Source organism: Triticum aestivum, chromosome 5D (assembly GCF_018294505.1).
Source record: "Triticum aestivum cultivar Chinese Spring chromosome 5D, IWGSC CS RefSeq v2.1, whole genome shotgun sequence".
In the NCBI taxonomy this organism is placed as follows: Eukaryota; Viridiplantae; Streptophyta; class Magnoliopsida; order Poales; family Poaceae; genus Triticum; species Triticum aestivum.
The window spans coordinates 77,847,359-77,874,478 of record NC_057808.1 but is presented as its reverse complement, the minus strand read 5'-3'; the positions used below and the strand labels follow the sequence as shown (position 1 = coordinate 77,874,478).

Genomic DNA, 27,120 nt, shown 5'->3' with positions numbered 1-27,120 from the left:
GAATAAATAATGGAAAACTACTAAAATCAACGGGAAAATGTTTGCAAGAGAACTTGGTTTCTTGTCATTGAACAATGAACAGACACGATCAAGCATGTGTTTGATCATTGTGACAGTTATAGTTTTCCCCATTTTGTTAGCCATATTGCCCACATGTCATATACTTAATTTCTTGGAAGATCTTCCACACCTATGGTGGTCATTTTGTCCACCACACTTTTAGTGGTCACACCAATTCTCTAATTCAATTGGGGCAATGTAGCTATCAGTCAATAATGCCCCGAATAGAGCCCCCCAAAAAGTATAGTTTATGTTGGTGAATAAATAACTAAATTTCCATGTTACTCCGACACCTCCATGGAGTACTAGGTATAATTGGGATGCAAGACAATCTCAGGTCACATGTGGTGCAGGTTTCATTGATGATATCAGATCATTTTTCACCCATCATCTTCTTATGCAGTGTATATCTTCACATAAGAACTCTAGCCTGGAGATCACCCAGACTCTACTACTTTTCTCTCATTGAGTTCTCTTTCTTTACCACCTTCTCATACCTACAAGTCAATCTAGGATTAGAAGGATCTCACTGCTTCCCTGTTTGTGGAACGCACATCTACTTAGGGATGAGAGGGTTCGGAAATACATCTAGCCTTTACGGTTTGAATGTGCAAACTATTTTTTCAATTTTGTGTGCTATATGTGTGTCCAACTGTAACTAGCCTGATTCTGTATGGTATATCCAGGGGGAAGCATAATAGTTGTGCCTTATGTGGCAATGCATAGATGGAATGGCCTGGAGTATAGTTGATTTAATCAGGAAGGAATCTAGTTTCTTATGCATTGGGTCCTAAGTCCTAACACAAACAAAACAAGTTATATGCTATGTCAAGTAATTGGATGGGATCTAACTTATTCGGCGAGTCGAGAAGGTGTTATTTTGAAATTCTAAATTTGTTTTCATCGTCATCATGGACACCACAAGAACAACAATAATAATAAAATATGCTAGCATCGCATCAATTTGTAAGTTCTCGTCTAACCCTTATCCATCCGGCGGTTTACATCTCTCGATCTCAATCTCAAAAATAAAATATGTTAGCGCTTGATTCCTGCTGTTGATGTTGTGATCATCCACTCCAGCAAATTTGCTCGACATGTTTCTGAATTTGCAAAACCAGATAAAGAGCCATTGATGAATTTTGCAACTACATGCTTCATATCATCACAGGTCTAACAAAAGCCACAACAAAACAGCCAAAGAAGCCGCAAGAATCAGATCATGCAACAAACAATTAATTTCTCCTAGTCGATCATCACTTAAAGAACCCACGCACACAAGAACACACGAGTTACAAGTTAAAACTTTTCGTCACCGATTCGCTGAGTAGCTGTCCTCGAGTAACATGTGCACATAGATTTAATAAAATTTCAGTCAACCGATTTACATTCAATAAAATTTCAGGGGAGTGAGCCATAGATGCTTTGGCACGGCCTTCTACCTACGGCTACAAGCACTGAAATATTCCTCTTGGTTCTGAAATCACAGTCATGGCTGGTGATCAGGAGTGAACATTCACACGGTACGTTTCGACAACTACTTCTACTGGTACACAAGCTACTCCCATTTCAGCTCCCAGTGACAACAGCTTCAGTTATTCAACCACAAATTAAGATGGATGCAGCTACGCAGGAACCTAGCTAGTTAGTCCAGCAGAACAAACCTCCCATTGAACTTCCTGAAAACATGGACCATCATCGTCGCCTCGCACACGCCTTTCATCAGCTCGAAGACACAGACGTGGCCCTCCTGCAGCCCGTTGTCAGAGACAAACTTGGTCCAGGACCTGTAGCTGAAACCCTGTATCCTCATCATCGAATGGTAGTAGTACCTCACGCACCACTTCTCTCTCCTGTTAGGTCTCAGGAGCAGGATGTCATGCGACCTCTCCGCGAGATGCTTAGCCGCAAACTCTCTGGGGAAGGTCTGCATATATAGTACAGCAGCACATTAGTCATTAGTACAGAAAGCTTTGGCACAGAAGGTTCAGAAAGTCTATCAAAGACGGTTTAATGAACTGTCTAGGTCTTCCAATTTGTGATTAGAGGAACAACTGAACTGACCAGCAAGTTATTCCTGCTGCTAACATGATTCTCCTGCAGGACGGCGACGTATACCGGATTGCCCTGTTGAATCAACGCTGACCTGAATATCTCCTCTTGCTCCTCGCCGGTCAGGTCATAGGCATACCTTGAGTAGTAGTAGCTGGACTCGGCATGTTCTTTGTCACTCTCCTCTTCCTCGGTCACCTCGACCTTAACTGGATAACTGCACTTGTTTTGAGATTCGGGCTCTTTCCCTGTAAAAACACAAATGGACATTCCAAAATGATAAAGTAAAGTGACACTAACTCACTCTTGATTCCATACTGGTTCAGGTCTGGCTACATAAAAAAGGAGTCTATTTCTACATAAATTCATTTTTTTTAAGTTGTGATCCTGAGAGTTATTTTTAATATCATGTGTGCAGGTGTCAATGTGTTGCATACTCACCTTGTAGGTGATGACCTCCTTCAAGAGAATGAACAACCATTGTCACTTCACCGTCGTTTTTCGATACTTCAAATAGGCAGATGTCACTTTCCCGCAACTCGTTGTGGAGAACGAAGCACGACCAGCCAACAGAAAGCATGCATGAACCATCAGTGATAACCTTCAAATTGTCTACCCATATGTTGCTCTTATGAGGATGGCAGAGTGTGATGAATTGTTCTTCATGTGGAAGGTATTTGGCAGCGTAATCCTTGCAGATGACCTGTGACAGACGAATGAATCATCAGGACTCCAGGATCAGTCCATCAGTAAGAAAAAGCTTCTGTTTCCATCATTCAGCAGTGGAATGGAATAGTTCGATGGTATTGATCGTTCAACCATTGATTGGAATGTCTATCGTGATAAATCACTTTCAAATTATTGAAGATTGTAATTTACAGAGAGCTACTATAATTTTAAAAATTCCAACAAAATTTTAGACAAGAGATCTGAACATTAAATAACAAATTTTGCAGGAGTCTCATTGAATCTGTAGAGGATACTGCACACATACCAGAGATCCAGACATACTTGTCTTGTTCATGGCTGTGATGTAAAATGGAATTACAGGCCTAACTTTCTTCACAAGCGCGTCGACTTCTGCCTTCTGTGCTGTGGTCAGATTGCACCCCGTTGCTAGGACATAGTGAGGCTCGGTGATTTCCCGAAGGCCAGCTGAATTCATGGTGACTTCTGGAGACGTGACACCTTCTGCTTCACAACCCCGATCATCAAGACATCAATTAGCAATTACAGGTAACCAATAAAAATGTACATGCAACCCTTCAATTCTTTACCAGATCTCGGTGAAGGAGAGTCCACTGGAGTCATCTTTTTAGTTTTCCTACTGTTGTTATCGTGTGATCCGCAGTCTCGGCGCCTTGTTTCCCTGAGGAATGACCGATCATGAGATATGCATGTTTTTGGTACATTAGGAGCATGGTTCAAGACAATGTTGAATAATTGTTTCTCACAACCACTTGGGTCAAATATTAGGACTTTAAAGTGAGAGTCCCCAATGTATCTGAACACCAGCAAGTCATGCTCTTTTAGTTGATAATCACTGGCAAATGCAGCCCATCCATATCTAAGGACTATCTTGTTCAGATCCTTGGTAACCTTAAAGTTGTATATGTTTCCGTCTGGAGCTTCTAGCTTCATAACTTCAGAGATCCGGCCTCTGAAATTGTTCACAAATTTCTGTGGTATGCTCTGCAGGAACAAACAAGAAAGCAATCAGCAAAGTATATATCTCTGATCAAAAGACGACACTTCATCAAGACGTCAGGAAAGGCATTATCATCCAAGGTCTTACCATTTCTTGACGGAAATCCCCAACCATGAGCCTCAGGAAATGCTTCTGCCTATCATCCAGGTGATGCCAATAAAAATGCACATCGCAGAGCTCGCACCTTCGATGGGACTCACTGTTGCTTTCTTTTTCTTGGGAATCAGGGCCGCAGTTCATGAGAACGTGGAACACTTCCTTCTCACAACAAGTTCCAAAATCAAATATCAGAACTTTGAAGTGAGAATCTCTGATGTACCTGAAGACCAGGAAGTAGCCCGCTTTTAGCTTGTAAAAGCTTACAAATACCCCCCATCCAGATCCGAGGACTATCTTGTTCAGATCCCTGATAGCCTGAATATTGTATATGTTTCCATCAGGAGCTTCTAGCTTGATAACTTCAGAGATATGACCATTGAAATTATCCACAAACTTCTGTGGTATGGCCTGCAGGAACAAGCAAACAACAAAATTATCATTCTGACCAGGATGGCATTCCGTCTGAAGGAGAGAAAGGGCATCTATGCACCAGGGCTTGCCATTTTTTCTGGGAAATCGCCAACCATGCACTTGAAAAAATACTTCTGGGTATCATCCACATGACTGTTATCTTGATCATAATCTTGATCCGGCGCCATGACAAATGTAATCAAAATGGTGGGGAATCAAGAGAACAAGATACAGCAGCCTAAAATTGGAAGATGTAGTAGTATGTGTTATCATCAGCAGTCTGTTCCAACCTCACATGGATGCATATATTCGATGTCAGACAAATCAAAGGTGTCCAATACTGGAGCAAGTTTTTTTCAGGTGATCTAAAGATTTAGCAAGTTTATAATCTAGTAGAAAAAGAAGAAGCCTCTTACATTTGTGAACAGCCAATACTTCTTTCAGAGTAAAATAGGAAGATGTAGCAATATGTGTTACTACCAGCAGCCTATTCCAATGCCAGATAAATCAAAGAAAAACGTCTAATACTAAACTTCAGGACAAATAGAACTATGCACTTTAGGTTCCTGTGTCTGTGTGCCATCATAAACATCATCTAAACGTTTATGATCTAAAGATGTAGCAAGTAGAAAGACAAGAAGCCTCTTACCTTTGCCAAGAAGCTCTTTCAAGAAGCCAATACTTATGCAAAGAAGCAGTCTATATGCCCAGGATGCGGAAACCCCAAGCCCAGAGCAAAAGAGCAGCCTAAGATAGGAAGTAGTAGTATTTGTTATCAGCAGTCTGTTCCAACTTCACATGGATTGGCGGAGCAAGACCAGGAAGATTGGGGGGGCCAAAGAGAAAAGACAGTAGAAAACATCTCTATTTTTTAATCTAAATCTCTCTGTAAAAAAATTTCTTCACTAAATTTGCCAAGGTTGGGAGGGCCATGGCACCTGCAGGGATGCACATAGCTCCGCCAGTGCATGGATGCATATATTTGATGTCAGAAAAATCAAAGGAAAGTAAGCTATGCAAGCAAACACTAAAGGAGCCACCATAAACAAGATCCAAAGAAGTATCAAGTTTATGCTCTAAGGATGTAGTAGAAAGTAGAAAAACCAGAAGCCTCTTACCTTTGCGAAGAGCTAATACTTCTGCAGAGAAGCAGGCAGCCAGCCACAATGCCAACGATGCCCAAGCACAGAGCAAGAACATAGATATATGCAGATGAATAACACACCATACAAGCTGATGCTTGCGGGTCTTGTACTGCCATCACACCTTAAACTATAAAAAGAGTCTCACGTGAAAAGTCTTCAGAGAGTTGCAGATGAAAGCATGCTTTCAACTGGGAACTTCTGGAATCTGAGCAGAAGGAATCGTACCCTACTTTTCGCTATGCCAAGGAGATAAGGGATCACAGCAATACCCAGAGGGTGCTGTAGAAGTTATAACTCTGTCAGTACCTTGTGATGCAGGACAGTGCCATAGTAAAAACCACAAGAAAGATCAACACAGGGATGTTACAAGAAATTCTACATTGTAGCTTCAGAGCCAAGGTTTTAATATTAGAGTCAGGAGCCCAATAACATCATTTAACTATCGAAGGCACACACAAAATAACAAACAGAGCTTGCTAATAAGAGGAGACGCGAGGAGAGGAGAAAAACTTGACCTGGATTGAACCCCATTGTTCTACAGTATTTGGAACAAAATGAAGAAAAGGAGAAGGTTTCACCTACAGTGCGAATCGAGTGAACAGAGCAGGCCATCACTCACCAGGTCAGAGCAAGCCAGGTCTAATCCGGAAGATTCCTTCAGGGCGCGCCCTCCGCCTCCTGCCAGCGCCGGTACGGCCTCGGATAACCCAGCGCCGGAGTGATGGGCCCCCTTCGGCTTCGGTGCGGCAGCGCCGCTGTGGGTTGCCTCGATGAGGGAGAACCCGCGGGCACGTGGAAGGCGGCAGTCGGTCTGTTCCCGGACGCGGCGGTGCCGGTGAAGGCCGGCGGGCCGCGCCACGGTTAGGCAATTATTGGAGTATTTAAAAAAAAACTATAGTACTACTACTGTACCACTTTCCGACAGAACTACCACTAAGTTCAACTTTTTGTCTAAAATAAATATAAACTACTTCTCCAATACAAAATCTAATCCCGGTTCAAAACTGCGAGATTTATTGTGGATGAGGAAGTACCATTTTTACTTAGAAACCGGTTCAGTCTGGTTAAGCAGGATTATGACAGGTTGGACCCGCATATGGCCCACCTGTCAAGGCCACGTTGGCATAGGGGAGATGGGGACCACCTGACGGTTGTTAGGGACGGGGATCAGTCAGACCATGTCGCTTGGGCCGAGGTCAAAATGGTCGACCCTCCCTCCTCCTCTCCCAACCTCGCTCATATCGCGCAGCTCACTTTCTCTTTCACCTAGGTGGTAGCAGCCATGGTGGCGATGAATCCCAATGACGGTGGCAAATTGGTGGGCAGCAGTGGTAGCAGCGTCGATGGCGGCGGCGGCAATTTCTCAGAGGTTGACAACTAGTATGGGAGCACTAGTTATGAGATGCAATTGGCATTTTAGTGCCGGGTTTGAACTTTTATCATACTATATAATCATAAGTCCGTCATTTTGCATAGTCGTAGTGTTGAAAATTTGCTTCCTAGTTTGCGTACATCTGACTCGCCATCATCGCATCATGTGGTATTATTGAATCTCCTCCCAATAATGTTTCATACTACAATTCTACCACATTATCAAGTTTTATACTTAGTACGTGTATCCCATAATTTGAGTGAACTATCATAACTTCATAAAATAAATGTGCTAAGTTAAAGAAATGAACAACCAAAAACTGTTCATGGAAATGTAGGTGATTTTCTAATGCTTTTGAACCATAGACATTAACTACAATAATCAATGTAATGTTTTTTAGTTAAACCAGATCAAAATGGAAGTACAGAACAATCGCATGCCTTTTCATATATCACGAGTTGTATTTTATAGATTGCATATATAGTTACATGTCGCACAGCTTAGAGCATCTCTAGCAGACCCCGCATAACACCGACCCGCAAAACGCGTTTGCAGTTTGCGGAAAAGGCTTTGCAGGCCGGCGCGGACGGCCGCAGAGGCAGACCCCGCAAAGTCGACCCGTATAAAAGGATATTCGCGGAATATGCTCTTTTACGGATCGACTTTGCGGGGTCTGGTCTGGCGCTACTCCCGCCGGTCCGCAAATCTGAAATTTGCAGCTCAATTGACACAAGATAATACATTTCTTTGCTTTTTCAATAGCATTGGATACATAGAACATCACCAAATCTTTGCTAGAATAGCAAGACCAAACAAAATAAGAACCATAATTATGCATTTTAGAAGATTTCCAACTTCCATAACTGCTCCCACTAGTTGGACCAAAATCTTCTCCATGCATTCGTTGTTGATCTGTGGATTCTTGATTTTGCATTCTTCATTCTTATTCTTTGGTTCTAAAGAAGTAGAGGTTGCTTCCCCTCTAGTTTCACATGCAGCCGCTTCATTACCTTCGATTCTACTAAGGAGTGCACGGACGTCTATTAATTTTCTTTCTATCAATAAATCAATGTATTCGCCTTCCCAAAACCAAAATGAGCATACATCTTCCTACACACATGATGATGTTCGAAATGAGCTATCGCAATTGAACCAAAGAATGCGGTGCCAAAGCCGAATGAAAGCAACACGTACCCCATCGTTTTCGCATTTGAATAACACCCTATTGGGGAACGCAGTAATTTCAAAAAAATTCCTACGATCACGCAAGATCTATCTAGGTGATGCATAGCAACGAGAGGGAAGACTGTTGTCCACGTACCCTCGTAGACCGAAAGCGGAAGCGTTATGACAACGTGGTTGATGTAGTCATACGTCTTAACGATCCGACCGATCCTAGCACCGAACGTACGGCACCTCCGTGATCTGCACACGTTCAGCTCAGTGACGTCCCACGAACTCTAGATCCAGCTGAGGTCGAGGGAGAGTTTCGTCAGCACGACAACGTGATGACGGTGTTGATGAAGTTACCGACGCAGGGCTTCGCCTAAGCACTACAACGATATGACCGAGGTGGAAATCTGTGGAGGGGGCACCGCACACGGCTAAACAATCAACTTGTGTGTTCTAGGATGCCCCCCTGCCCCCGTATATACAGGAGCAAGGGGGAGGCCGGCCGGCCCTCTTGTGGCGCGCCCCAAGTAGGATTCCTACTAGGAACCTGTTGGGAATCGTAGCATAATTTTAAAATTTTCCTACGCTCACCAAGATCCATCTATGGAGTATACTAGCAACGAAGGGAAAGGAGTGCATCTACATACCCTTGTAGATCGCGAGCGGAAGCGTTCCAATGAACGAGGTTGATGGAGTCGTACTCGCCGTGATCCAAATCACCGATGACCGAGTGCCGAACGGACGGCACCTCCGCGTTCAACACACGTACGGTGCAGCGACGTTCTCCTCCTTCTTGATCCAGCAAGGGGGAAGGAGAGGTTGATGGAGATCCAGCAGCACGACGGCGTGGTGGTGGATGTAGCGGGGTCTCGGCAGGGCTTCGCCGAGCTTCTGCGAGAGGGAGAGGTGTTGCAGGGGAGGAGGGAGGCGCCCAAGGCTGTTGTCCTACTGCCCTCCCTCCCCCCCTTTATATAGGCCCCCTGGGAGGGGGGGGAGCCGGCCAGGAGCCCATCTGGATGGGGGTGCGGCGGCCAGGGGGGAGACTTACCCCCCAAGGCAAGTGGGGCGCCCCCCCACCCTAGGGTTTCCAACCCTAGGCGCAGGGGGGAGGTCCATGGGGGGCGCCCCAGCCCACTAAGGGCTGGTTCCCTTCCCACTTCAGCCCATGGGGCCCTCCGGGATAGGTGGCCCCACCCGGTGGACCCCCGGGACCCTTCCGGTGGTCCCGGTACAATACCGGTGACCCCCGAAACTTTCCCGGTGGCCGAAACTTGACTTCCTATATATAATTCTTCACCTCCGGACCATTCTGGAACTCCTCGTGACGTCCGGGATCTCATCCGGGACTCCGAACAACTTTCGGGTTTCCGCATACTCATATCTGTACAACCCTAGCGTCACCGAACCTTAAGTGTGTAGATCCTACGGGTTCGGGAGACATGCAGACATGACCGAGACGCCTCTCCGGTCAATAACCAACAGCGGGATCTGGATACCCATGTTGGCTCCCACATGTTCCACGATGATCTCATCGGATGAACCACGATGTCGAGGATTCAATCAATCCCGTATACAATTCCCTTTGTCAATCGGTATGTTACTTGCCCGAGATTCGATCGTCGGTATCCCAATACCTTGTTCAATCTCGTTACCGGCAAGTCTCTTTACTCGTACCGTAATGCATGATCCCGTGGCTAACTCCTTAGTCACATTGAGCTCATTATGATGATGCATCACTGAGTGGGCCCAGAGATACCTCTCCGTCATACGGAGTGACAAATCCCAGTCTCGATCCGTGCCAACTCAACAGACACTTTCGGAGATACCCGTAGTGTACCTTTATAGTCACCCAGTTACGTTGTGACGTTTGGCACACCCAAAGCACTCCTACGGTATCCGGGAGTTGCACGATCTCATGGTCTAAGGAGAAGATACTTGACATTGGAAAAGCTCTAGCAAACGAACTACACGATCTTTGAGCTATGCTTAGGATTGGGTCTTGTCCATCACATCATTCTCCTAATGATGTGATCCCGTTATCAATGACATCCAATGTCCATAGTCAGGAAACCATGACTATCTGTTGATCAACGAGCTAGTCAACTAGAGGCTTACTAGGGACACGTTGTGGTCTATGCATTCACACATGTATTACGATTTCCGGATAACACAATTATAGCATGAACAATAGACAATTACCATGAACAAAGAAATATAATAATAACCATTTATTATTGCCTCTAGGGCATATTTCCAACAGTCTCCCACTTGTACTAGAGTCAATAATCTAGTTACATTGTGATGAATCGAACACTCATTGCGTCCTGGTGTTGATCATGTTTTGCTCTAGGGAGAGGTTTAGTCAACGGATCTGGTACATTCAGGTCCATATGTACTTTACAAATATCTATGTCTCCATTTTGAACACTTTTACGAATGGAGTTGAAGCGACGCTTGATATGCCTGGTCTTCCTGTGAAACCTGGGCTCCTTCGCAAGGGCAATAGCTCCAGTGTTGTCACAGAAGAGAGTCATCGGGCCCGACGCATTGGGAATCACCCCTAGGTCGGTAATGAACTCCTTCATCCAGACTGCTTCCTGTGCTGCCTCCGAGGCTGCCATGTACTCCGCTTCACATGTAGATCCCGCCACGACGGTTTGCTTGCAACTGCACCAGCTTACTGCTCCTCCATTCAAAATATACACGTATCCGGTTTGTGACTTCGAGTCATCCAGATCTGTGTCGAAGCTAGCGTCGACGTAACCCTTTACGACGAGCTCTTCGTCACCTCCATAAACGAGAAACATATCCTTAGTCCTCTTCAGGTACTTCAGGATATTCTTGACCGCTGTCCAGTGTTTCATGCCGGGATTACTTTGGTACCTTCCTACCAAACTTACGGCAAGGTTTACATCAGGTCTGGTACACAGCATGGCATACATAATAGACCCTATGGCCGAGGCATAGGGGATGACACTCATCTTTTCTCTATCTTCTGCCGTGGTCGGGCATTGAGCCGTGCTCAATTGCACACCTTCCAATACAGGCAAGAACCCCTTCTTGGACTGATCCATATTGAACTTCTTCAATATCTTGTCAAGGTAAGTACTCTGTGAAAGACCAATGAGGCGTCTTTATCTATCTCTATAGATCTTGATGCCTAATATATAAGCAGCTTCTCCAAGGTCCTTCATTGAAAAACACTTATTCAAATAGGCCTTTATACTTTCCAAGAATTCTATATCATTTCCCATCAATAGTATGTCATCCACATACAATAAGAGAAATGCTACAGAGCTCCCACTCACTTTCTTGTAAACACATGCTTCTCCATAAGTCTGTGTAAACCCAAACGCTTTGATCATCTCATCAAAGCGAATGTTCCAACTCCGAGATGCTTGCACCAGCTCATAGATTGAGCGCTGGAGCTTGCATACTTTGTTAGCATTCTTAGGATCGACAAAACATTCCGGCTGCATCATATACAATTCTTCCTTAAGGAAGCCGTTAAGGAATGCCGTTTTGACGTCCATCTGCCATATCTCATAATCATAGTATGCGGCAGTTGCTAACATGATTCGGACGGACTTCAGCTTCGCTACGGGTGAGGAAGTCTCATCGTAGTCAACCCCTTGATCTTGTCGATAACCCTTGGCGACAAGTCGAGCCTTATAGATGGTCACATTACCATCCGCGTCTGTCTTCTTCTTAAAGATCCATTTGTTTTCTATGGCTCGCCGATCATCGGGCAAGTCAGGCAAAGTCCATACTTCGTTTTCATACATGGATCCTATCTCGGATTTCATGGCTTCTAGCCATTTGTCGGAATCCGGGCCCGCCATCGCTTCTTCATAGTTCGAAGGTTCACCGTTGTCTAACAACATGATTTCCAGGACAGGGTTGCCGTACCACTCTGGTGCGGAACGTGTCCTTGTGGACCTACGAAGTTCAGCAGTAACTTGATCCGAAGCTTCATGATCATCATCATTAACTTCCTCCCCAGTCGGTGTAGGCACCACAGGAACATCTTCCCGCGCTGCGCTACTTTCCGGTTCGGAAGGGGTGACTATCACCTCATCAAGTTCCACTTTCCTCCCACTCAATTCTTTCGAGAGAAACTCTTTCTCCAGAAAGGACCCATTCTTGGCAACAAAGATCTTGCCTTCGGATCTGAGGTAGAAGGTATACCCAATAGTTTCCTTAGGGTATCCTATGAAGACGCATTTTTCCGACTTGGGTTCGAGCTTTTCAGGTTGAAGTTTCTTAACATAAGCATCGCATCCCCAAACTTTTAGAAACGACAGCTTAGGTTTCTTCCCAAACCATAATTCATACGGTGTCGTCTCAACGGATTTCGACGGAGCCCTATTTAAAGTGAATGCGGCAGTCTCTAAAGCATAGCCCCAAAATGAGAGCAGTAAATCGGTAAGAGACATCATAGATCGCACCATATCCAATAGAGTGCGATTACGACGTTCGGACACACCGTTTCGCTGAGGTGTTCCAGGCGGCGTGAGTTGTGAAACGATTCCACATTTCCTTAAGTGCGCACCAAATTCGTGACTTAAATATTCTCCACCACGATCTGATCGTAAGAATTTTATTTTTCTGTCACGTTGATTCTCAACCTCACTCTGAAATTCCTTGAACTTTTCAAAGGTTTCAGAATTGTGTTTCATTAGGTAGACATACCCATATCTACTTAAGTCATCAGTGAGAGTGAGAACATAACGATATCCTCCGCGAGCCTCAACACTCATTAGACCGCACACATCGCTATGTATGATTTCCAATAAGTTGGTTGCTCGCTCCATTGTTCCGGAGAACGGAGTCTTGGTCATCTTACCCATGAGGCATGGTTCGCACGTGTCAAATGATTCGTAATCAAGAGACTCCAAAAGTCCATCTGCATGGAGCTTCTTCATGCGCTTGACACCAATGTGACCAAGGCGGCAGTGCCACAAGTATGTGGGACTATCGTTATCAACTTTACATCTTTTGGTATTCACATTATGAATATGTGTAACGTCACGTTCGAGATTCATTAAGAATAAACCATTGACCAACGGGGCATGACCATAAAACATATCTCTCAAATAAATAGAACAACCATTATTCTCGGATTTAAATGAGTAGCCATCTCGAATTAAACGAGATCCAGATACAATGTTCATGCTCAAAGCTGGCACTAAATAACAATTATTAAGGTTTAAAACTAATCCCGTAGGCAGATGCAGAGGTAGCGTGCCGACGGCGATCACATCGACCTTGGAACCATTCCCGACAAGCATCGTCACCTCATCCTTTGCCAGTCTCCGTTTATTCCGCAGTTCCTGTTTTGAGTTACAAATATGAGCAACGCACCGGTATCAAATACCCAGGAGCTACTACGAGTACTGGTAAGGTACACATCAATTACACGTATATCACATATACCTTTTGTGTTGTCGGCCTTCTTGTCCGCTAAGTATTTGGGGCAGTTCCGCTTCCAGTGACCACTTCCCTTGCAATAAAAGCACTCAGTCTCAGGCTTGGGTCCATTCTTTGACTTCTTCCCGGCAACTGGCTTACCGGGCGCGGCAACTCCCTTGCCGTCCTTCTTGAAGTTCTTCTTACCCTTGCCCTTCTTGAACTTAGTGGTTTTATTCACCATCAACACTTGATGTTCTTTTCTGATCTCCACCTCCGCTGATTTTAGCATCGAATATACCTCAGGAATGGTCTTTTCCATCCCCTGCATATTGAAGTTCATCACAAAGCTCTTGTAGCTTGGTGGAAGCGACTGAAGGATTCTGTCAATGACCGCGTCATCCGGGAGATTAACTCCTAGCTGAGACAAGCGGTTGTGTAACCCAGACATTCTGAGTATGTGCTCACTAACAGAACTATTCTCCTCCATTTTACAGCTGAAGAACTTGTCGGAGACTTCATATCTCTCGACCCGGGCATGAGCTTGGAAAACCATTTTCAGCTCTTCGAACATCTCGTATGCTCCATGTTTCTCAAAACGCTTTTGGAGACCCGGTTCTAAGCTGTAAAGCATGCCGCACTGAATGAGGGAGTAATCATCAGCACGTGATTGCCAAGCGTTCATAACGTCTTGGTTCTCTGGGATTGGTGCTTCACCTAGCGGTGCTTCTAGGACATAATCTTTCTTGGCTGCTATGAGGATGATCCTCAGGTTTCGGACCCAGTCCGTATAGTTGCTGCCATCATCTTTCAGCTTGGTTTTCTCTAGGAACGCGTTTAAGTTGAGGACAACGTGGGACATTTGATCTACAAGACATATTGTAAAGATTTTAGACTAAGTTCATGATAATTAAGTTCATATAATCAAATTATTCAATGAACTCCCACTCAGATAGACATCCCTCTAGTCATCTAAGTGAAACATGATCCGAGTTAACTAGGCCGTGTCCGATCATCACGTGAGACGGACTAGTCAAGATCGGTGAACATCTCCATGTTGATCGTATCTTCTATACGACTCATGCTCGACCTTTCGGTCCTCCGTGTTCCGAGGCCATGTCTGTACATGCTAGGCTCGTCAAGTCAACCTAAGTGTATTGCGTGTGTTCCGAGGCCATGTCTGTACATGCTAGGCTCGTCAACACCCGTTGTATGAGAACGTTAGAATCTATCACACCCGATCATCACGTGGTGCTTCGAAACAACGAACCTTCGCAACGGTGCACAGTTAGGGTGAACACTTTCTTGAAATTATCATAAGGGATCATCTTACTTACTACCGTCGTTCTAAGCAAATAAGATGCAAAAACATGATAAACATCACATGCAATCAAATAGTGACATGATATGGCCAATATCATTTTGCTCCTTTGATCTCCATCTTCGGGGCACCATGATCATCTTCGTCACCGGCATGACACCATGATCTCCATCATCATGATCTCCATCATCATGATCTCCATCATCGTGTCTTCATGAAGTTGTCACGTCAACGATTACTTCTACTTACATGGCTAACGCGTTTAGCAATAAAGTAAAGTAATTTACATGGCGTTATTCAATGCCACGCAGGTCATACAAAATAATAAAGACAACTCCCATGGCTCCTGCCGGTTGTCTTACTCATCGACATGCAAGTCGTGATTCCTATTACAAGAATATGATCAATCTCATACATCACATATATCATTCATCACATCTTCTGGCCATATCATATCACATAGCACATGCTGCAAAAACAAGTTAGACGTCCTCTAATTGTTGTTGCAAGTTTTTACGTGGCTTGTAGGTTTCTAGCAAGAACGTTTCTTACATAGGTATGACCACAACGTGATATGCCAATTTCTATTTACCCTTCATAAGGACCCTTTTCATCGAATCCGTTCCGACTAAAGTGGGAGAGACAGACACCCGCTAGCCACCTTATGCAACTAGTGCATGTCAGTCGGTGGAACCTGTCTCACGTAAGCGTACGTGTAAGGTCGGTCCGGGCCGCTTCATCCCACAATGCCGCCGAAACAAGATAAGACTAGTAGCGGCAAGAAGAATTGGCAACATCTACGCCCACAACTGCTTTGTGTTCTACTCGTGCATAGTAACTGTGAATAGGCCTGGCTCATGATGCCACTGTTGGGAATCGTAGCATAATTTTAAAATTTTCCTACGCTCACCAAGATCCATCTATGGAGTATACTAGCAACGAAGGGAAAGGAGTGCATCTACATACCCTTGTAGATCGCGAGCGGAAGCGTTCCAATGAACGAGGTTGATGGAGTCGTACTCGCCGTGATCCAAATCACCGATGACCGAGTGCCGAACGGACGGGACCTCCGCGTTCAACACACGTACGGTGCAGCGACGTTCTCCTCCTTCTTGATCCAGCAAGGGGGAAGGAGAGGTTGATGGAGATCCAGCAGCACGACGGCGTGGTGGTGGATGTAGCGGGGTCTCGGCAGGGCTTCGCCGAGTTTCTGTGAGAGGGAGAGGTGTTGCAGGGGAGGAGGGAGGCGCCCAAGGCTGTTGTCCTACTGCCCTCCCTCCCCCCCTTTATATAGGCCCCCTGGGAGGGGGGGGGCGCCGGCCAGGAGCCCATCTGGATGGGGGGCGGCGGCCAGGGGGGAGACTTGCCCCCCAAGGCAAGTGGGGCGCCCCCCCACCCTAGGGTTTCCAACCCTAGGCGCAGGGGGGAGGCCCATGGGGGGCGCCCCAGCCCACTAAGGGCTGGTTCCCTTCCCACTAAGGGCTGGTTCCCTTCCCACTTCAGCCCATGGGGCCCTCCGGGATAGGTGGCCCCACCCGGTGGACCCCCGGGACCCTTCCGGTGGTCCCGGTACAATACCGGTGACCCCCGAAACTTTCCCGGTGGCCGAAACTTGACTTCCTATATATAATTCTTCACCTCCGGACCATTCCGGAACTCCTCGTGACGTCCGGGATCTCATCCGGGACTCTGAACAACTTTCGGGTTTCCGCATACTCATATCTCTACAACCCTAGCGTCACCGAACCTTAAGTGTGTAGACCCTACGGGTTCGGGAGACATGCAGACATGACCGAGACGCCTCTCCGGTCAATAACCAACAGCGGGATCTGGATACCCATGTTGGCTCCCACATGTTCCATGATGATCTCATCGGATGAACCACGATGTCGAGGATTCAATCAATCCCGTATACAATTCCCTTTGTCAATCGGTATGTTACTTGCCCGAGATTCGATCGTCGGTATCCCAATACCTTGTTCAATCTCGTTACCGGCAAGTCTCTTTACTCGTACCGTAATGCATGATCCCGTGGCTAACTCCTTAGTCACATTGAGCTCATTATGATGATGCATCACCGAGTGGGCCCAGAGATACTTCTCCGTCATACGGAGTGACAAATCCCAGTCTCGATCCGTGCCAACTCAACAGACACTTTCGGAGATACCCGTAGTGTACCTTTATAGTCACCCAGTTACGTTGTGACGTTTGGCACACCCAAAGCACTCCTACGGTATCCGGGAGTTGCACGATCTCATGGTCTAAGGAGAAGATACTTGACATTGGTAAAGCTCTAGCAAACGAACTACACGATCTTTGAGCTATGCTTAGGATTGGGTCTTGTCCATCACATCATTCTCCTAATGATGTGATCCCGTTATCATTGACATCCAATGTCCATAGTCAGGAAACCATGACTATCTGTTGATCAACGAGCTAGTCAACTAGAGGCTTACTAGGGACACGTTGTGGTCTATGCATTCACACATGTATTACGATTTCCGGATAACACAATTATAGCATGAACAATAGACAATTACCATGAACAAAGAAATATAATAATAACCATTTATTATTGCCTCTAGGGCATATTTCCAACAGAACCCTATTCCTAGTAGGTTTCCAACAAGGGAAGAGAGGGGGAAGGAAGGAGAGGGAGAGAGGGAGAAGGAAAGGGGGGCGCCGCCCCCTTTCCCTAGTCCAATTCGGACCCAAGGGGGAGGGGCCGTGCGGCCTGCCCTAGCCGCCCCCCTCTCTCTCTCCACTAAGGCCCATGTGGCCCATTAGTTCTCCCGGGGGGTTCCGGTAACCCTCTGACACTCCGGTTTTATCCGAAACTTCTCCGGAACATTTCCGGTGTCCGAATATAGTCATCCAATATATCAATCTTTATGCATCGACCGTTTTGAGATACCTCATGATGTTCGTGATCACATCCGGGACTCCGAACAACCTTCGGTACATCAAAACACATAAACTCATAATACCGATCGTCACAGAACGTTAGGCGTGCAGACCCTACGGGTTCGAGAACTATGTAGACATGACCGAGACTCACTTCCGGTCAATAAGCAATAGTGGAACCTGGATGCTCATATTGGTTCCTACATATTCTACGAAGATCTTTATCGGTCAAACTGCATAACAACATACGTTGTTCCCTTTGTCATCGGTATGTTACTTGCCCGAGATTCGATCGTCGGTATCTCAATACCTAGTTCAATCTCGTTACCGGCAAGTCTCTTTACTCATTTCGTAATCCATCGTCCCGCAACTAACTCATTAGTCACATTGCTTGCAAGGCTTATAGTGATGTGCATTACCGAGAGGGCCCAGAGATACCTCTCCGAAACACGGAGTGACAAATCCTAATCTCGATCTATGCCAACCCAACAAACACCATCGGAGACACCTTTAGAGCATCTTTACAATCACCCAGTTACGTTGTGACGTTTGATAGCACACTAAGTGTTCCTCCGGTATTCGGGAGTTGCATAATCTCATAGTCATAGGAACATGTATAAGTCATGAAGAAAGCAATAGCAATAAACTAAACGATCATAGTGCTAAGCTAACGGATGGGTCGAGTCAATCACATCATTCTCTAATGATGTGATCCCGTTAATCAAATGACAACTCATGTCAATGGCTAGGAAACTTAACCATCTTTGATCAACGAGCTAGTCAAGTAGAGACATACTAGTGACACTCTGTTTGTCTATGTATTCACACATGTACTAAGTTTCCGGTTAATACAATTCTAGCATGAATAATAAACATTTATCATGATATAAGGAAATATAAATAACAACTTTATTATTGCCTCTAGGGCATATTTCCTTCAGTCTCCCACTTGCACTAGAGTCAATAATCTAGATTACATTGAAATGATTCTAACACCCATGGAGTCTTGGTGTTGATCATGTTTTGCTCGTGAGAGAGGCTTAGTCTACGGGTCTGCAACATTCAGATCCGTATGTATCTTGCAAATCTCTATGTCCCCTTCCGACACTTGATGACGGATGGAATTGAAGTGTCTCTTGATGTGCTTAGTTCTCTTGTGAAATCTGGATTCCTTCGCCAAGGCAATTGCTCCAGTATTGTCACAAAAGATTTTCATTGGACCCGATGCACTAGGTATGACACCTAGATCGGATATGAACTCCTTCATCCAGACTCCTTCATTTGCTGCTTCTGAAGCAGCTATGTATTCCGCTTCACACGTAGATCCCGCCACGACGCTCTTCTTAGAACTGCACCAATTGATAGCTCCACCGTTCAATATAAACACGTATCCGGTTTGCGACTTAGAGTCATGCGGATCAGTGTCAAAGCTTGCATCGACGTAACCTTTTACGACGAGCTCTTTTATCCTTAGTCCTTTTCAGTTATTTTAGGATGTTCTTGACCGCTGTCCAGTGATCCACTCCTGGATTTCTTTGGTACCCCCTACTATACTTATAGCAAGGCACACATCAGGTCTGGTACACAGCATTGCATGCATGATAGAACCTATGGCTGAAGCATAGGGAATGACTTTCATTTTATCTCTATCTTCTGCGGTGGTCGGGCATTGAGTCTCACTCAACTTCACACCTTGTAACACAGGCAAGAACCCTTTCTTTGACTGATCCATTTTGAACTTCTTCAAAATCTTATCAAGGTATGTGCTTTGTGAAAGTCCAATTAAGCGTCTTGATCTATCTCTATAGATCTTGATGCCCAATATATAAGCAGCTTCACCGAGGTCTTTCATTGAAAAATTCTTATTCAAGTATCATTTTATGCTATCCAGAAATACTGTATCATTTCCAACCAGCAATATGTCATCCACATATAATATTAGAAATGCTACAGAGCTCCCACTCACTTTCTTGTAAATACAGGCTTCTCCAAAAGTCTGTATAAAACCATATGCTTTGATCACACTATCAAAACGTTTATTCCAACTCCGAGAGGCTTGCACCAGTCCATAAATGGATCGCTGGAGCTTGCACACTTTGTTAGCATCCTTTGGATTGACAAAACCTTCTGGTTGCATCATATACAACTCTTCTTCCAGAAATCCATTCAGGAATGCAGTTTTGACATCCATTTGCCAAATTTCATAATCATAACATGTGGCAATTGCTAACATGATTCAGACAGACTTAAGCATCGCTACGGGTGAGAAAGTCTCATCGTAGTCAACTCCTTGAACTTGTTGAAAACCTTTTGCAACAAGTCGAGCTTTGTAGACAGTAACATTACCGTCAGCGTCTGTCTTCTTCTTGAAGATCCATTTATTCTCGATGGCTTGCCGATCATCGGGCAAGTCAACCAAAGTCCACACTTTGTTCTCATACATGGATCTCTCAAGCCATTTTGCGGAATCTGGGCTCATCATCGCTTCCTCATAGTTCGTAGGTTCGTTATGGTCAAGTAACATGACGTCCAGAACAGGATTACTGTACCACTCTGGTGCGGATCTTACTCTGGTTGACCTACGAGGTTTAGTAGTAACTTGATCTGAAGTTTCATGATCACTATCATTAGCTTCCTCACTAATTGGTGTAGGAATCACTGGAACTGATTTCTATGATGAACTACTTTCCAATTCGGGAGAAGGTACAATTACCTCATCAAGTTCTAATTTCCTCCCACTCACTTCTTTCGAGAGAAACTCCTTCTCTAGAAAGGATCCATTCTTAGCAACGAATATCTTGCCTTCGGATCTATGATAGAAGGTGTACCCAACAGTCTCCCTTGGGTATCCTATGAAGACACATTTCTCCGATTTGGGTTCGAGCTTATCAGGTTGAAGCTTTTTCACATAAGCATCGCAGCCCCAAACTTTAAGAAATGACAACTTGGGTTTCTTGCCAAACCACAGTTCATATGGTGTCGTCTCAACGGATTTAGATGGTGCCCTATTTAACGTGAATGCAGCCATCTCTAAAGCATAACCCCAAAATGATAGCGGTAAACCAGTAAGAGACATCATAGATCACACCATATCTAATAAAGTGCGGTTACGATGTTCGGACACACCATTACGCTGTGGTGTTCCGGGTGGCGTGAGTTGCGAAACTATTCCACGTTGTTTCAAATGAAGACCAAACTCGTAACTCAAATATCTCCTCCACGATCAGATCATAGAAACTTTATTTTCTTGTTACGATGATTTTCTACTTCACCCTGAAATTCTTTGAACTTTTCAAATGTTTCAGACTTATGTTTCATCAAGTAGATATACCCATATCTGCTCAAATCATCTGTGAGGGTTAGAAAATAACGATACCCGTCGCGAGCATCAACACTCATCGGACTGCATACGTCAGTATGTATTATTTCCAACAAGTCTGTTGCTCGCTCCATTGTTCCGGAGAACGGAGTTTTAGTCATCTTGCCCATGAGGCATGGTTCACATGTATCAAGTGATTCCAAAAGCCCATCAGCATGGAGTTTCTTCATGCGCTTTACACCAATATGACCTAAACGGCAGTGCCACAAATAAGTTGCACTATCATTATTAAAACTTATATCTTTTGGCTTCAATACTATGAATATGTGTATCACTACTATCGAGGTTCAACAAAAATAGACCACTCATCAAGGGTGCATGACCATAAAATATATTACTCATATAAATAGAACAACCATTATTCTCTGATTTAAATGAATAACCGCCTCGCATCAAACAAGATCCAGATATAATGTTCATGCTCAACGCTGGCACCAAATAACAATTATTCAGGTCTAAAACTAATCCCGAAGGTAGATGTAGAGGTAGTGTGCTGACCGCGATCACATCGACTTTGGAACCATTTCCCACGCGCATCTGTTGGGGAACGCAGTAATTTCAAAAAAAATCCTACGCACACGCAAGATCATGGTGATGCATAGCAACGAGAGGGGAGAGTGTAGTCCACGTACCCTCGTAGACCGTAAGCGGAAGTGTTATGACAACGCGGTTGATGTAGTTGTACGTCTTCATGATCCGACCGATCCTAGTACCAAAAGTACGGCACCTCCGCGATCTGCACACGTTCGGCTCGGTGACGTCCTATGAACTCTCGATCCAGCTGGGTGTTGAGGGAGAGCTTCGTCAGCACGATGGCGTGATGACGGTGATGATGAAGCTACCGGCGCAGGGATTCGCCTAAGCACTTCAACGATATGACCAAGGTGGATATGGTCGAGGGGGGCACCACACACGGCTAAGAGATCAATGATCAACTTGTGTGTCTATGGGGTTCCCTCCTCCCCCGTATATAAAGGAGTGGAGGAGGGGGAGGGCCGGCCCTCTATGGCGCGCCCTAGAGGAGTCCTAGTCCCACCGGGAGTAGGATCCCCCCTTCCCTAGTTGGACTAGGAGAGAAGGAAGGGGGAGAGAGGGAGGAAGGAAAAGGGGCGCGCCCCCCCCCTTCCTAGTCTAATTCGGACCAGAGGGGGAGGGGGCACGTGGTCTGCCCTGGCTGCCCCTCTCTTTCTCTCCACTAAAGCCCATTAGGGCCCATATACTCCCCGGGGGGTTTCGATAACCCCCCGGTACTCCGGTATATGCCCGAACTCTCTCGAAACCTTTCCGATGTCCAAACATAGTCATCCAATATATCGATCTTTATGTCTCGAACATTTCGAGACTCCCTCATCATGTCCGTGATCATATCCGAGACTCCGAACTACCTTCGGTACATCAAAACATATAAACTCATAATACCGATCGTCACCGAACGTTAAGCGTGCAGACCCTACGGGTTCGAGAACTATGTAGACATGACTGAGACTCATCTCCGGTCAATAACCAATAGCGGAACCTGGATGCTCATATTGGTTCCTACATATTCTATGAAGATCTTTATCGGTCAAACCGCATAACGACATACGTTGTTCCCTTTGTCATCGGTATGTTACTTGCCCGAGATTCGATCGTCGGTATCTCAATACCTAGTTCAATCTCATTACTGGCAAGTCTCTTTACTCGTTCGGTAATGCATCATCCCGCAACTAACTCATTATTCACATTGCTTGCAAGGCTTATAGTGATGTGCATTACCGAGAGGGCCCAGAGATACCTCTCCGAAACACGGAGTGACAAATCCTAATCTCGATCTATGCCAACCCAACAAACACCTTTGGAGACACCTGTAGAGCATCTTTACAATCACCCAGTTACGTTGTGACATTTGATAGCACACTAAGTGTTCCTCCGGTATTCGGGAGTTGCATAATCTCATAGTCATAGGAACATGTATAAGTCATGAAGAAAGAAATAGCAATAAACTAAACAATCATAGTGCTAAGCTAACGGATGGATCTTGTCCATCACATCATTCTCTAATGATGTGATCCCGTTCATCAAATGACAACACATGTCTATGGCTAGGAAACTTAACCATCTTTGATTAACGAGCTAGTCAAGTAGAGGCATACTAGGGACACTTATGTTTTGTCTATGTATTCACACATGTACTAAGTTTCCGGTTAATACAATTCTAGCATGAATAATAAACATTTATCATGAAATAAGGAAATAAATAATAACTTTATTATTGCCTCTAGGGCATATTTCCTTCAGTCTCCCACTTGCACTAGAGTCAATAATCTAGTTCACATCGCCATGTGATTTAACACCAATAGTTCACATCACCATGTGATTAACACCCATAGTTCACATCGCCCTGTGACCAACACTCAAAGGGTTTACTAGAGTCAGTAATCTAGTTCACATCGCCATGTGATTAACACCCAAAGAGTACTAAGGTGTGATAATGTTTTGCTTGTGAGAGAAGTTTAGTCAACGGGTCTGCCAAATTCAGATCCGTATGTATTTTGCAAATTTCTATGTCTACAATGCTCTGCACGGAGCTACTTTAGCTAATTGCTCCCACTTTCAATATGTAGCTGGATTGTGACTTAGAGTCATCCAGATCGGTGTCAAAGCTTGTATCGACGTAACTCCTTACGACGAACTCTTTATCACCTCCATAACCAAGAAATATTTCCTTAGTCTTCTAAGGATAATTTTGACCGATGTCCAGTGATCTACTCCTAGATCAAAAATTGTACTCCCTTGCCAAACTCAGGGCAGGGTATATAATAGGTCTGGTACATAGCATGGCATACTTTATAGAACCTATGGCTGAGGCATAGGGAATGGCTTTCATTCTCTCTCTATCTTCTGCCGTGGTCGGGCTTTGAGTCTTACTCAACTTCACACCTTGCAACACAGGCAAGAACTCCTTCTTTGGCTGTTCCATTTTGAACTACTTCAAAATCTTGTCAAGGTATGTACTCATTGAAAAAATCTTATCAAGCGTCTTGATCTATCTCTATAGATCTTGATGCTTAATATGTAAGCAGCTTCACCGAGGTCTTTCTTTGAAAAACTCCTTTCAAACACTCCTTTATGCTTTCCAGAAAATTCTACATCATTTCTGATCAACAATATGTCATTCACATATACTTATCAGAAAAGCTGTAGCGCTCCCACTCACTTTCTTGTAAATACAGGCTTCACCACAAGTCTGTATAAAACTATATGCTTTGATCAACTCATCAAAGCGTATATTCCAACTCCGAGATGCTTGCACCAGTCCATAGATGGATCGCTGGAGTTTGCACATTTTGTTAGCACCTTTAGGATTGACAAAACCTCCTTGTTGCATCATATACAACTGTTCTTTAAGAAATCCATTAAGGAATGCATTTTTGACATCAATTTGCCAGATTTCATAAAATGTGGCAATTTCTAACATGATTCAGACAGACTTTTAAGCATCATTACAAGTGAGAAAATCTCATTGTAGTCAACACCTTGAACTTGTCGAAAACATTTTTGCGACAATTCGAGCTTTGTAGATAGTAACACTACTATCAGCGTCCGTCTTCCTCTTGAAGATTGATACGTCTCCATCGTACCTACTTTTCCAAACACTGTTGCCCTTGTTTTGGACTCTAACTTGCATGATTTGAATGGAACTAACCCGGACTGACGCTGTTTTCAGCAGAATTGCCATGGTGTTATTTTTGTGTAGAAATAAAAGTTCTCGGAATGACCTGAAACTTCACGGAGACCAGGGGGCCCACACCCTGTCCACGAGGGTGGGGGGCGCCCCCCCCTGCCTCGTGGTCCCCCTGGTGCTCCACCGACCTCAACTCCAACTCTATATATTCATGTTCGGGGAGAAAAAAATCAGAGAGAAGGATTCATCGCGTTTTACGATACGGAGCCGCCGCTAAGCCCTAATCTTTCTCTGGAGGGCTGATCTAGAGTCCGTTCGGGGCTCTGGAGAGGGGAATCCGTCACCGTCGTCATCATCAACCTTCCTCCATCACCAATTTCATGATGCTCACCACCGTGCGTGAGTAATTCCATCGTAGGCTTGCTGGACGGTGATGGGTTGGATGAGATTTATCATGTAATCGAGTTAGTTTTGCTAGGGTTTGATCCCTAGTATCCATTATGTTCTGAGATTGATGTTGCTATGACTTTGCTATGCTTAATGCTTGTCACTAGGGCCCGAGTGCCATGATTTCAGATCTGAACCTATTATGTTTTCATGAATATATGTGAGTTCTTGATCCTATCTTGCAAGTCAATAGTCACCTACTATGTGTTATGATCCGGTAACCCCGAAGTGACAATAATCGGGACCACTCCCGGTGATGACCGTAGTTTGAGGAGTTCATGTATTCACTAAGTGTTAATGCTTTGGTCCGATACTCTATTAAAAGGAGGCCTTAATATCCCTTAGTTTCCAATAGGACCCCGCTGCCACGGGAGGGTAGGACAAAAGATGTCATGCAAGTTCTTTTCCATAAGCACGTATGACTATATTCGGAATACATGCCTACATACATTGATGAATTGGAGCTAGTTCTGTGTCACCCTATGTTATAACTATTGCATGAGGAATCGCATCCGACATAATTATCCATCACTGATCCAATGCCTACGAGCTTTTCACATATTGATCTTTGCTTAGTTACTTTACCGTTGCCACTATTACAATTACTACAAAGTTGCTACTATTACTTTTGACACCGTTACTGTCACTTCCATACTACTTTGCTACTAAATACTTTGCTGCAGATATTAAGCCTTCCAGGTGTGGGTGAATTGACAACTCAACTACTAATACTTGAGAATATTCTTTGGCTCCCCTTGTGTCGAATCAATAAATTTGGGTTGAATACTCTACCCTCGAAAACTGTTGCGATCCCCTATACTTGTGGGTTATCAAGACTATTTTCTGGCGCCGTTGCCGGGGAGCATAGCTCTATTCTTTGAGTCACTTGCGATTTATATCTGCTGATCACTAAGAGGAAGTTGAAAGACGAAAAAACCAAGATTTATCCCTCAACTACGAGGGGAGGTAAGGAACTGCCATCTAGCTCTGCACTTGATTCTCCTTCTGTTTTGAGTAAACTTGCGACACCTAAACCTGCTTCTGCCATTAATTCTGATATGTCGCATGTTATTGATGATGCCACTTCTGCTATGCATGATACTTATGATGAAACTACTTCTATGCTTGATACTACTGTGCCACTAGGTGAATTTCTTAATGAACAACTTGCTAGGGCTAGAGAGAATGAAATTGTTGAAACTGATAATATTGATGAAAGTGATGATGAAGATTCTCCCCCTAGATATGAATTGCCTGTTGTGCCTAAGGGTTATGTTATGGATGAAGAACTGCTAGAGACTTTCTTGCTTGCAATGATAGATATGATCTTGTAAGTGCATCTAGTGCCACCCCTAGTTGGTTTTGGAGTATTGACGACAAACCTGGTTGAGGGACTAATGTGTTTGTGAGAATTGCAGGATAACACAGGTAGTAGTCCCTCGTCGATTCGGTTTACCTACCGGAGATGACCCCTAAAAATGAGTGAAGACATTGAAGACAATGGTGGTTTGTGAAGATATTCACAATGAAGACTATGACATGAGAAGACATCGCATGAAGACTATGGAGTGCGACGACATAGCTGTTTCGTAGTTTCCTTTTCTTCTTTGTTGAGTCATAGGAACCACCGTACTGTTAAGTGGGGTCCAAGTGAACAAAGTCAGAGTGACTGAAGTGATGCTCAACCAAATCCTATGTCTTCGAGCGAAGACAATGAGAGCAAATCTTATCCAGAGCTGGATGAGTCAGCTTTACTTGTAGCCCAAGTCAAGCTGCCGCGTGTGTTTGAAATCTGACCGTTGGACACGTGTCAGTTCCTTAGTGACCCAGGGTCATTTCGGACAAATCAGGTCGGGTTGCCTCTTGGCTATAAATAGCCCACCCCCTACACCATAAATTGGTGGCTGCTCAGAGTTAGTGCACGACTTTTGTCATTTGAGAGCAACCCACCTCTGAAGCATTTGAGAGAGAGATCC

At 44.6% G+C, this 27,120-nt stretch overlaps 1 protein-coding gene across 7 annotated transcripts; it reads right to left on the bottom strand.

Moving 5' to 3' along the window:
• Positions 1-1,397: 1,397 nt before the first annotated feature.
• LOC123119564 (B3 domain-containing protein LOC_Os12g40080) lies at positions 1,398-6,382 on the bottom strand. Of its 7 annotated transcripts, none has more exons than XM_044539413.1 (11): positions 6,095-6,370; positions 5,701-5,754; positions 5,449-5,602; positions 4,980-5,077; positions 4,420-4,568; positions 3,908-4,327; positions 3,390-3,804; positions 3,107-3,306; positions 2,554-2,815; positions 2,125-2,360; positions 1,398-1,987 (listed from the first exon to the last, which is right to left on the bottom strand). In XM_044539413.1, exons 5-11 carry the CDS (start codon positions 4,516-4,518, stop codon positions 1,706-1,708), a joined length of 1,914 nt encoding a protein of 637 aa, XP_044395348.1. In that variant the 5' UTR covers positions 4,519-4,568; positions 4,980-5,077; positions 5,449-5,602; positions 5,701-5,754; positions 6,095-6,370; the 3' UTR covers positions 1,398-1,705. The 7 variants fall into 7 exon arrangements, with proteins under 7 accessions (XP_044395348.1, XP_044395353.1, XP_044395351.1 ...); XM_044539418.1 differs by having other exon boundaries at positions 3,390-3,481; positions 4,140-4,327; positions 6,095-6,369; XM_044539416.1 differs by having other exon boundaries at positions 3,107-3,303; positions 6,095-6,368.
• Positions 6,383-27,120: the final 20,738 nt, after the last annotated feature.